Below are 12,375 nucleotides of genomic sequence, written 5' to 3' on the forward strand. Positions count from 1 at the left end.
ATGATTTTTCCAGCTCATTGATTGGGGGTGGGGGTGATGGTCTTGAGGAAGTCACTGGGGATGAGGGCCCTGAGGAAGTCACTGATAGTGACAATCCTGAGGAAGTCACTGAGGGCGACAGTCCTGATAAAGTCACTGGGGGTGACAGTCTTGAGGAATTCACTGAGTTTGACAGTCCTGAGGAAGTCACTGATAGTGACAATCCTGAGGAAGTCACTGAGGGCGACAGTCCTGATAAAGTCACTGGAGGTGACAGTCCTGAGGAAGTCATTGAGGGTGACAGTCCTGAGGAAGTCACTGGGGTGACAATTCTGAGGAAGTCACTGAAGGTGACAGTTCTGAGGAAGTCACTGTGGTGACAGTTCTGAGGAAGTCACTGAGGGCGACAGTTCTGAGGAAATCACTGAGGGTGGCAGTTTTAAAGGAAGTCACTGGGGGTGACAGTCCTGAGGAAGTCACTGGGGGTGACAGTCCTGAGGAATTTACTGGGGGTGACAGTCCTGAGCAAGTTACTGGGGGTGACAGTCCTGAAGAAGACACTGGGGGTAACAGTCCTGAGGAAGTCACTGGGGTGAGAGTTATGAGGAAGTCACTTGGGATAACAGTCCTGAGGAAGACACTGGGGGTGACGGTCCTGAGGAAGGAAGTCACTGGGGGTGACGGTCCTGAGGAAGACACTGAGGGTGACAGTCGTAAGGAAATCACTGGTTGTGACAGTTCTGGGGAAGTCAATAGGGGATACAGTTCTGGGGAAACCACTGGGGGTGACAGTCCTGGGGAGTCACTGAGGGTGACAGTCCTGAGGAAGTCACTGGGGGTGACGGTCCTGAGGAAGTCACTGGGGGTGACGGTCCCGAGGAAGTCACTGGGGGTGACGGTCCTGAGGAAGTCACTGGGGGTGACGGTCCCGAGGAAGTCACTGGGGGTGACGGTCTTGAGGAATACACTGAGGGTGACAGTCGTGAGGAAATCACTGGTTGTGACAGTTCTGGGGGTGACAGCCCTGAAGAAGACACTGATGGTGACAGTTCTGAGGAGGTCACTGAAGGTGACAGTCCTAATGAAGTCACTGGGGATGACAGTCCCGAGAAAGTCACTGAGGGTGACAGCCGCTGTGTTAATGTTCTGATAGGTTCCCTTTAACTTCAAGGAGATGTGGGAGGGCGGGGCAGTGACACAGAGAGGGGGTATGAAGGAAGATTTGACCATTATATAAGGAAGGGATCTGACCAATTATCATCTCCATTGCAGATGAGGGACGTCCAGAACGAACATCTGACCCGATTTGTCGGGGCGTGTATAGACCCCCCCAACATCTGTATACTGACCGAATACTGCCCCCGGGGGAGCCTGCAGGTGAGTATTCCACCCTGAGATCTGCAGAGCATCGCTCCCTCCCCTCCCCCTCCTGACAGACCCATATTGATAAACTGCAGAGCATTGCTCCCTCCCCTCCCCCTCCTGACAGACCCATATTGATATATTCTGCAGAGCGTTGCTCCCTCCCCCTCCTGACAGACCCATATTGATATATTCTGCAGAGCGTTGCTCCCTCCCCCTCCTGACAGACCCATATTGATATATTCTGCAGAGCGTTGCTCCCTCCCCCTCCTGACAGACCCATATTGATATATTCTGCAGAGCATTGCTCCATGGTTGTACGTTTCCTCTGCAGGATATTCTGGAGAATGAGAGTATTACTCTGGACTGGATGTTCCGATATTCGTTGATAAATGACATTGTGAAGGTAAGGCCCGACCTCCCTCCTCAGAATTCTCATCACGTTATCAATCAGGATAAACCTTAATTAGCAATAATCAATGTAATCCTCATCAGTCCCCCTAATGAATGTTCAGACTATTAAGAAACCATTAAAGCTTTATTCTCTGGTGAACCTCACTGGGGGAGGACAGCAGGGACACAGTGTAGACCGGGGACATAGAACCTCACTGGGGGAGGACAGCAGGGACACAGTGTAGACCGGGGACATAGAACCTCACTGGGGGAGGACAGCGGGGGCACGGTGTAGACAGAGGACATAGAACCTCACTGGGGGAGGACAGCAGGGGCACAGTGTAGACAGGGGACATAGAACCTCACTGGGGGAGGACAGCAGGGGCACAGTGTAGACAGGGGACATAGAACCTCACTAGGGGAGGACAGCAGGGACACAGTGTAGACAGGGGACATAGAACCTCACTGGGGGAGGACAGCAGGGGCACAGTGTAGACAGGGGACATAGAACCTCACTAGGGGAGGACAGCAGGGACACAGTGTAGACAGGGGACATAGAACCTCACTGGGGGAGGACAGCAGGGGCACAGTGTAGACAGGGGACATAGAACCTCACTGGGGGAGGACAGCAGGGGCACAGTGTAGACCGGGGACATAGAACCTCACTGGGGGAGGACAGCAGGGGCACAGTGTAGACAGAGGACATAGAACCTCACTGGGGGAGGACAGCAGGGACACAGTGTAGACAGGGGACATAGAACCTCACTGGGGGAGGACAGCAGGGGCACAGTGTAGACAGAGGACATAGAACCTCACTGGGGGAGGACAGCAGGGACACAGTGTAGACAGAGGACATAGAACCTCACTAGGGGAGGACAGCAGGGACACAGTGTAGACAGGGGACATAGAACCTCACTGGGGGAGGACAGCAGGGACACAGTGTAGACAGAGGACATAGAACCTCACTGGGGGAGGACAGCAGGGGCACAGTGTAGACAGGGGACATAGAACCTCACTGGGGAGGACAGCAGGGACACAGTGTAGACAGAGGACATAGAACCTCACTGGGGGAGGACAGCAGGGGCACAGTGTAGACAGGGGACATAGAACCTCACTGGGGGAGGACAGCAGGGACACAGTGTAGACCGGGGACATAGAACCTCACTGGGGGAGGACAGCAGGGGCACAGTGTAGACAGGGGACATAGAACCTCACTGGGGGAGGACAGCAGGGGCACAGTGTAGACAGAGGACATAGAACCTCACTGGGGGAGGACAGCAGGGGCACAGTGTAGACAGGGGACATAGAACCTCAATGGGGAGGACAGCAGGGACACAGTGTAGACAGAGGACATAGAACCTCACTGGGGGAGGACAGCAGGGGCACAGTGTAGACAGGGGACATAGAACCTCAATGGGGAGGACAGCAGGGACACAGTGTAGACAGAGGACATAGAACCTCACTGGGGGAGGACAGCAGGGGCACAGTGTAGACAGGGGACATAGAACCTCACTGGGGGAGGACAGCAGGGGCACAGTGTAGACCGGGGACATAGAACCTCACTGGGGGAGGACAGCAGGGGCACAGTGTAGACAGAGAACATAGAACCTCACTGGGGGAGGACAGCAGGGACACAGTGTAGACAGAGGACATAGAACCTCACTGGGGGAGGACAGCAGGGGCACAGTGTAGACAGAGGACATAGAACCTCACTGGGGGAGGACAGCAGGGACACAGTGTAGACAGAGGACATAGAACCTCACTAGGGGAGGACAGCAGGGACACAGTGTAGACAGGGGACATAGAACCTCACTGGGGGAGGACAGCAGGGACACAGTGTAGACAGAGGACATAGAACCTCACTGGGGAGGACAGCAGGGACACAGTGTAGCCCGGTGACATAGAACCTCACTGGGGGAGGACAGCAGGGACACAGTGTAGACAGAGGACATAGAACCTCACTGGGGGAGGACAGCAGGGGCACAGTGTAGACAGAGGACATAGAACCTCACTGGGGGAGGACAGCAGGGGCACGGTGTAGACAGAGGACATAGAACCTCACTGGGGGAGGACAGCAGGGGCACAGTGTAGACAGAGGACATAGAACCTCACTAGGGGAGGACAGCAGGGACACAGTGTAGACAGAGGACATAGAACCTCACTGGGGAGGACAGCAGGGACACAGTGTAGACAGAGGACATAGAACCTCACTGGGGAGGACAGCAGGGACACAGTGTAGACAGAGGACATAGAACCTCACTAGGGGAGGACAGCAGGGACACAGTGTAGACAGAGGACATAGAACCTCACTGGGGAGGACAGCAGGGACACAGTGTAGACAGAGGACATAGAACCTCACTAGGGGAGGACAGCAGGGGCACAGTGTAGACCGGGGACATAGAACCTCACTGGGGGAGGACAGCAGGGGCACAGTGTAGACAGAGAACATAGAACCTCACTGGGGGAGGACAGCAGGGACACAGTGTAGACAGAGGACATAGAACCTCACTGGGGGAGGACAGCAGGGGCACAGTGTAGACAGAGGACATAGAACCTCACTGGGGGAGGACAGCAGGGACACAGTGTAGACAGAGGACATAGAACCTCACTAGGGGAGGACAGCAGGGACACAGTGTAGACAGGGGACATAGAACCTCACTGGGGGAGGACAGCAGGGACACAGTGTAGACAGAGGACATAGAACCTCACTGGGGAGGACAGCAGGGACACAGTGTAGCCCGGTGACATAGAACCTCACTGGGGGAGGACAGCAGGGACACAGTGTAGACAGAGGACATAGAACCTCACTGGGGGAGGACAGCAGGGGCACAGTGTAGACAGAGGACATAGAACCTCACTGGGGGAGGACAGCAGGGGCACGGTGTAGACAGAGGACATAGAACCTCACTGGGGGAGGACAGCAGGGGCACAGTGTAGACAGAGGACATAGAACCTCACTAGGGGAGGACAGCAGGGACACAGTGTAGACAGAGGACATAGAACCTCACTGGGGAGGACAGCAGGGACACAGTGTAGACAGAGGACATAGAACCTCACTGGGGAGGACAGCAGGGACACAGTGTAGACAGAGGACATAGAACCTCACTAGGGGAGGACAGCAGGGACACAGTGTAGACAGAGGACATAGAACCTCACTAGGGGAGGACAGCAGGGGCACAGTGTAGACAGAGGACATAGAACCTCACTAGGGGAGGACAGCAGGGGCACAGTGTAGACAGGGGACATAGAACCTCACTGGGGGAGGACAGCAGGGACACAGTGTAGACAGGGGACATAGAACCTCACTAGGGGAGGACAGCAGGGGCACAGTGTAGACAGAGGACATAGAACCTCACTGGGGAGGACAGCAGGGACACAGTGTAGACAGAGGACATAGAACCTCACTAGGGGAGGACAGCAGGGGCACAGTGTAGACCGGGGACATAGAACCTCACTGGGGGAGGACAGCAGGGGCACAGTGTAGACAGAGAACATAGAACCTCACTGGGGGAGGACAGCAGGGACACAGTGTAGACAGAGGACATAGAACCTCACTGGGGGAGGACAGCAGGGGCACAGTGTAGACAGAGGACATAGAACCTCACTGGGGGAGGACAGCAGGGACACAGTGTAGACAGAGGACATAGAACCTCACTAGGGGAGGACAGCAGGGACACAGTGTAGACAGGGGACATAGAACCTCACTGGGGGAGGACAGCAGGGACACAGTGTAGACAGAGGACATAGAACCTCACTGGGGAGGACAGCAGGGACACAGTGTAGCCCGGTGACATAGAACCTCACTGGGGGAGGACAGCAGGGACACAGTGTAGACAGAGGACATAGAACCTCACTGGGGGAGGACAGCAGGGGCACAGTGTAGACAGAGGACATAGAACCTCACTGGGGGAGGACAGCAGGGGCACGGTGTAGACAGAGGACATAGAACCTCACTGGGGGAGGACAGCAGGGGCACAGTGTAGACAGAGGACATAGAACCTCACTAGGGGAGGACAGCAGGGACACAGTGTAGACAGAGGACATAGAACCTCACTGGGGAGGACAGCAGGGACACAGTGTAGACAGAGGACATAGAACCTCACTGGGGAGGACAGCAGGGACACAGTGTAGACAGAGGACATAGAACCTCACTAGGGGAGGACAGCAGGGACACAGTGTAGACAGAGGACATAGAACCTCACTAGGGGAGGACAGCAGGGGCACAGTGTAGACAGAGGACATAGAACCTCACTAGGGGAGGACAGCAGGGGCACAGTGTAGACAGGGGACATAGAACCTCACTGGGGGAGGACAGCAGGGACACAGTGTAGACAGGGGACATAGAACCTCACTAGGGGAGGACAGCAGGGACACAGTGTAGACAGGGGACATAGAACCTCACTGGGGAGGACAGCAGGGGCACAGTGTAGACAGAGGACATAGAACCTCACTGGGGACGACAGCAGGGACACAGTGTAGACAGAGGACATAGAGCCTCATCGGAATTAAAAATAATGAAAGTGATATTTTTAATGTCCTGATTCTGTCCTGTTGGGTTGGCCGTCTCCTTCTCCTCCAGGGAATGCTCTTCCTGCACAACAGCGTCATTGTGTCCCACGGAAACCTCAAGTCCTGCAACTGTGTGGTGGACAGCCGCTTCGTTCTGAAGATCACCGACTACGGACTGGCCAGCTTCCGCGGAGTGGTGGAGTTGGAGGATTCTCACGCTTTTTTTGCCAGTAAGATGGAACATCTCCGCTCAGGAGATCATTGCCCGACGTGACATGTGATTGGAGGCAGCTAAAGGACGACCCCAATTGTACCACAATTACCGAAATGTTTGAACCTCAAAATTCCTGACAGTCAGTACCAGGACAGGGTCTACCAGGGCAAAGATCCAGAACTGTTCCCCCTGCCCCAGTAAAACCATTCTTTGCACCCTTGGTTCACTGCGCCGGGGCAGCGGCCCCTCCTGTCCCCCCTGCCCACCCTTTTTGACAGTACTGATGGTTATCATCAAACTGACCCCTGACCCTAGGCCCGTTCTTTACACAAGTCCTGACTCAGATGTCTTTGACCATTCAAAGTGTGTCCTTCTATTGAACTTCTGGTACAGCCTTTCTCGACCAGGGTTCCGTGGAAGATCGGGGTTGCTGCAGAAACTGCTTGGGGTTCCTTGAGCAATTTCTGCCTCTCAGATGAGTAACTCCTGACATTAGTGACCTTATTATATATCTATAAGTGGGGATTCTTCCTACTGACCCTAAATGTAAAGAGCATTCTTCCCACTGACCATCACCATGATGTACCATGAGCTGGAGATATAGGAGACCACAAAGGTATTTCAAGGGTTTCTCCATGTTAAAGGTAGAAGGTAGAAGGCCTAGAGAAACTCCCAGCATTGTGGCAGGTGCTCCTCCATAGGCTTATTGCATATTTCTACTCGGCTATGTGGAAAAACGGAGTCCAAGTTGAGCTTCGAAGGGAAGGGAAAGGGATGTTATTAGGATATCAAAGTCTTCTCACCATTCTGAGGCAGTCCCTTATCCATTGTTGTTATAGAGAGGCTATGGACCGCTCCGGAGCTCCTCCGCATGGAATCCCCCGATCCTCAGGGGACCCAGAAAGGAGACGTCTACAGCTTTGGCATTATACTTCAGGAGATCGCTCTCAGAAACGGGGTCTTCTACATGGACAGCGCCGACTACAGCCCCAAAGGTGGGTCTCCTGACCAGGGTGCTAACCCCACCACCAGACAGCGGGGTTTAGTAGATTGTGGTTCCTCTTTCTTCTGTAATTTCACAAACTCTCTGAATTTTCCTTTCAGAAATTATAGACCGAGTTAAGAGCCAGGAGAAGCCATACTTCCGACCGTCCACAAACCTATACTGCCATATCCAGGAACTAGGGGTGCTCATGCAGAGGTGCTGGGCAGAGGACCCTCTAGACAGGCCAGACTTCAATCAGATTAAAGTTCTGCTACGAAAGTTCAACAGGTGATGATCTGCATTCTGGGAATGCCTCTGGCCTGATCTTCCACTCACACCATACAAGAGGTCAACTAACATTCCCCACCAGTCTGAACCACTAACACCATACAAGAGGTCAACTAACATTCCCCACCAGTCTGAACCACTAACACCATACAAGAGGACGAGTAACATTCCCCACCAGTCTGAACCACTAACACCATACAAGAGGACGAGTAACATTCCCCACCAGTCTGAACCACTAACACCATACAAGAGGACGAGTAACATTCCCCACCAGTCTGAACCACTAACACCATACAAGAGGACGAGTAACATTCCCCACCAGTCTGAACCACTAACACCATACAAGAGGTCAACAAACATTCCCCACCAGTCTGAACCACTAACACCATACAAGAGGACGAGTAACATTCCCCACCAGTCTGAACCACTAACACCATACAAGAGGTCAACTAACATTCCCCACCAGTCTGAACCACTAACACCATACAAGAGGACGAGTAACATTCCCCACCAGTCTGAACCACTAACACCATACAAGAGGCCAAGTAACATTCCCCACCAGTCTGAACCACTAACACCATACAAGAGGTCAACTAACATTCCCCACCAGTCTGAACCACTAACACCATACAAGAGGACGAGTAACATTCCCCACCAGTCTGAACCACTAACACCATACAAGAGGCCAAGTAACATTCCCCACCAGTCTGAACCACTAACACCATACAAGAGGTCAACTAACATTCCCCACCAGTCTGAACCACTAACACCATACAAGAGGACGAGTAACATTCCCCACCAGTCTGAACCACTAACACCATACAAGAGGTCAACTAACATTCCCCACCAGTCTGAACCACTAACACCATACAAGAGGACGAGTAACATTCCCCACCAGTTTGGGCTACTGAGTATCATTCACCACTAGCGTGGACCACTGACACCATACAAGAGGTCAACTAACATTCCCCACCAGTTTGGTCTACTGACACCACACAGGAGGTCAAATAACATTCCCCCCCATTGACACCATAAAATAGGCCAAGTATCAATCCCCAACAATGTGGACCACTGACACCATATAGGAGGTCAAGTAACATTCCCCACCAGTCTGGTCTACTGACACCAAAGAGGTAGGCAAGTGACATTTCCCACCAGTCTGGACCACTGACACCATGCAGGAGGCCAAGTAACATTCCCCACCAGTCTGGTCTACTAACACCTTACAGGTGGGAAAGTAACATTCCCCACCAGTCTAAACCACTGACACCATACAAGAGGTCAACTAGCATTCCCCACCAGTTTGGTCTACTGACACCATGCAGGAGGCCAAGTAACATTCCCCTCCACTGTGGACCATTGACACCATAAAATAGGCCAAGTAAAATTCCTCACCAGTGTGGACACCATACAGAAGGCCAACTAACATTTCCCACCAGTCTGGTCTACTGACACCATACAGGTGGGTAAGTAACATTCCCCTCCAGTCTGAACCACTGACACCATACAAGAGGTCAACTAGCATTCCCCACCAGTATGGTCTACGGACACCATAGAGGTGGACAAGTATCTACCAGTATGGAACATTGACACCATACAGGAGGCCAAGTACCATTCCCCTTCACTGTGCACCATTGACACCATAAAATAGGCCAAGTAATATTCCTCACTAGTGTGTGGACCATTGACACCATACAGGAGGCCAACTAACATTCCTCACCAGTCTGGACCATTAACACTATACAAGACATCAAGTAACATTCCCCACCAGTCTGGGCGACTGACACCATACAGGAGGCAAGGTGGTCCTATGAGTACATGGTCATGTCTGTTGGTGGTGGTCCTATGAGTACATGGTCATGTCTGTTGGTGGTCCTATGAGTACATTGTTATGTCTGTTGGTGGTCCTATGAGTACATGGTCATGTCTGTTGGTGGTCCTATGAGTACATTGTTATGTCTGTTGGTGGTCCTATGAGTACATGGTCATGTCTGTTGGTGGTCCTATGAGTACATGGTCATGTCTGTTGGTGGTCCTATGAGTACATTGTTATGTCTGTTGGTGGTCCTATGAGTACATTGTTATGTCTGTTGGTGGTGGTCCTATGAGTACATTGTTATGTCTGTTGGTGGTGGTCCTATGAGTACATCGTCATGTCTGTTGGTGGTCCTATGAGTACATGGTCATGTCTGTTGGTGGTGGTCCTATGAGTACATTGTTATGTCTGTTGGTGGTGATCCTATGTGTACATGGTCATGTCTGTTGGTGGTGGTCCTATGAGTACATGGTCATGTCTGTTGGTGGTGGTCCTATGAGTACATGGTCATGTCTGTTGGTGGTGGTCCTATGAGTACATGGTCATGTCTGTTGGTGGTGGTCCTATGAGTACATGGTCATGTATTTTGGTGGTGGTCCTATGAGTACATGGTCATGTCTGTTGGTGGTGGTCCTATGTGTACATGGTCATGTCTGTTGGTGGTGGTCCTATGAGTACGTGGTCATGTCTGTTGGTGGTGGTCCTATGAGTACATGGTCATGTCTGTTGGTGGTGGTCCTATGTGTACATGGTCATGTCTGTTGGTGGTGGTCCTATGAGTACATGGTCATGTCTGTTGGTGGTCCTGTGAGTACATGGTCATGTCTGTTGGTGGTGGTCCTATGAGTACATGGTCATGTCTGTTGGTGGTGGTCCTATGAGTACATGGTCATGTCTGTTGGTGGTGGTCCTATGAGTACGTGGTCATGTCTGTTGGTGGTGGTCCTGTGAGTACATGGTCATGTCTGTTGGTGGTGGTCCTATGAGTACATGGTCATGTCTGTTGGTGGTGGTCCTGTGAGTACATGGTCATGTCTGTTGGTGGTGGTCCTATGAGTACATGGTCATGTCTGTTGGTGGTGGTCCTATGAGTACGTGGTCATGTCTGTTGGTGGTGGTCCTATGAGTACATGGTCATGTCTGTTGGTGGTGGTCCTATGAGTACATGGTCATGTCTGTTGGTGGTGGTCCTATGAGTACGTGGTCATGTCTGTTGGTGGTGGTCCTATGAGTATGTGGTCATGTCTGTTGGTGGTGGTCCTATGAGTACATGGTCATGTCTGTTGGTGGTGGTCCTGTGAGTACATGGTCATGTCTGTTGGTGGTGGTCCTATGTGTACATGGTCATGTCTGTTGGTGGTCCTGTGAGTACATGGTCATGTCTGTTGGTGGTGGTCCTATGAGTACATGGTCATGTCTGTTGGTGGTGGTCCTGTGAGTACGTGGTCATGTCTGTTGGTGGTGGTCCTATGAGTACATGGTCATGTCTGTTGGTGGTGGTCCTATGAGTACATGGTCATGTCTGTTGGTGGTGGTCCTATGAGTACATGGTCATGTCTGTTGGTGGTGGTCCTATGAGTACGTGGTCATGTCTGTTGGTGGTGGTCCTATGAGTACATGGTCATGTCTGTTGGTGGTGGTCCTATGAGTACGTGGTCATGTCTGTTGGTGGTGGTCCTATGAGTACATGGTCATGTCTGTTGGTGGTGGTCCTATGAGTACGTGGTCATGTCTGTTGGTGGTGGTCCTATGAGTACATGGTCATGTCTGTTGGTGGTGGTCCTATGAGTACATGGTCATGTCTGTTGGTGGTGGTCCTATGAGTACATGGTCATGTCTGTTGGTGGTGGTCCTATGAGTACATGGTCATGTCTGTTGGTGGTGGTCCTATGAGTACATGGTCATGTCTGTTGGTGGTGGTCCTATGAGTACGTGGTCATGTCTGTTGGTGGTGGTCCTATGAGTACATGGTCATGTCTGTTGGTGGTGGTCCTATGAGTACGTGGTCATGTCTGTTGGTGGTGGTCCTATGAGTACGTGGTCATGTCTGTTGGTGGTGGTCCTATGAGTACGTGGTCATGTCTGTTGGTGGTGGTCCTATGAGTACATGGTCATGTCTGTTGGTGGTGGTCCTATGAGTACGTGGTCATGTCTGTTGGTGGTGGTCCTATGAGTACATGGTCATGTCTGTTGGTGTTGGTCCTATGAGTACGTGGTCATGTCTGTTGGTGGTGGTCCTATGAGTACATGGTCATGTCTGTTGGTGGTGGTCCTATGAGTACATGGTCATGTCTGTTGGTGGTGGTCCTATGAGTACATGGTCATGTCTGTTGGTGGTGGTCCTATGAGTACATGGTCATGTCTGTTGGTGGTCCTATGTGTACATGGTCATGTCTGTTGGTGGTGGTCCTCTGAGTACATGGTCATGTCTGTTGGTGGTGGTCCTATGAGTACGTGGTCATGTCTGTTGGTGGTGGTCCTATGAGTACATGGTCATGTCTGTTGGTGGTGGTCCTGTGAGTACATGGTCATGTCTGTTGGTGGTGGTCCTATGAGTACATGGTCATGTCTGTTGGTGGTGGTCCTATGAGTACGTGGTCATGTCTGTTGGTGTTGGTCCTATGAGTACATGGTCATGTCTGTTGGTGGTGGTCCTATGAGTACATGGTCATGTCTGTTGGTGGTGGTCCTATGAGTACGTGGTCATGTCTGTTGGTGGTGGTCCTATGAGTACATGGTCATGTCTGTTGGTGGTGGTCCTATGAGTACGTGGTCATGTCTGTTGGTGGTGGTCCTATGAGTACGTGGTCATGTCTGTTGGTGGTGGTC

At 52.1% G+C, this 12,375-nt stretch overlaps 1 protein-coding gene across 1 annotated transcript in view; it reads left to right on the forward strand.

Moving 5' to 3' along the window:
* Positions 1-12,375, forward strand: part of LOC144000272 (atrial natriuretic peptide receptor 1-like) — a 157,559-nt gene that overhangs the window by 128,221 nt on the left and 16,963 nt on the right. The window contains exons 11-15 of the mRNA XM_077494003.1: positions 1,252-1,356; positions 1,676-1,747; positions 6,314-6,473; positions 7,297-7,452; positions 7,562-7,730. Of these exons, the coding sequence (XP_077350129.1) occupies positions 1,252-1,356; positions 1,676-1,747; positions 6,314-6,473; positions 7,297-7,452; positions 7,562-7,730 (662 nt within the window). The remainder of the gene's footprint in view (positions 1-1,251; positions 1,357-1,675; positions 1,748-6,313; positions 6,474-7,296; positions 7,453-7,561; positions 7,731-12,375) is intronic.

The sequence above is a fragment of the Lithobates pipiens genome, unplaced genomic scaffold (genome assembly GCF_037356315.1).
Source record: "Lithobates pipiens isolate NorthernLeopardFrog02 unplaced genomic scaffold, aLitPip1_a1.2 Scaffold_200, whole genome shotgun sequence".
Taxonomy (NCBI): domain Eukaryota; kingdom Metazoa; phylum Chordata; class Amphibia; order Anura; family Ranidae; genus Lithobates; species Lithobates pipiens.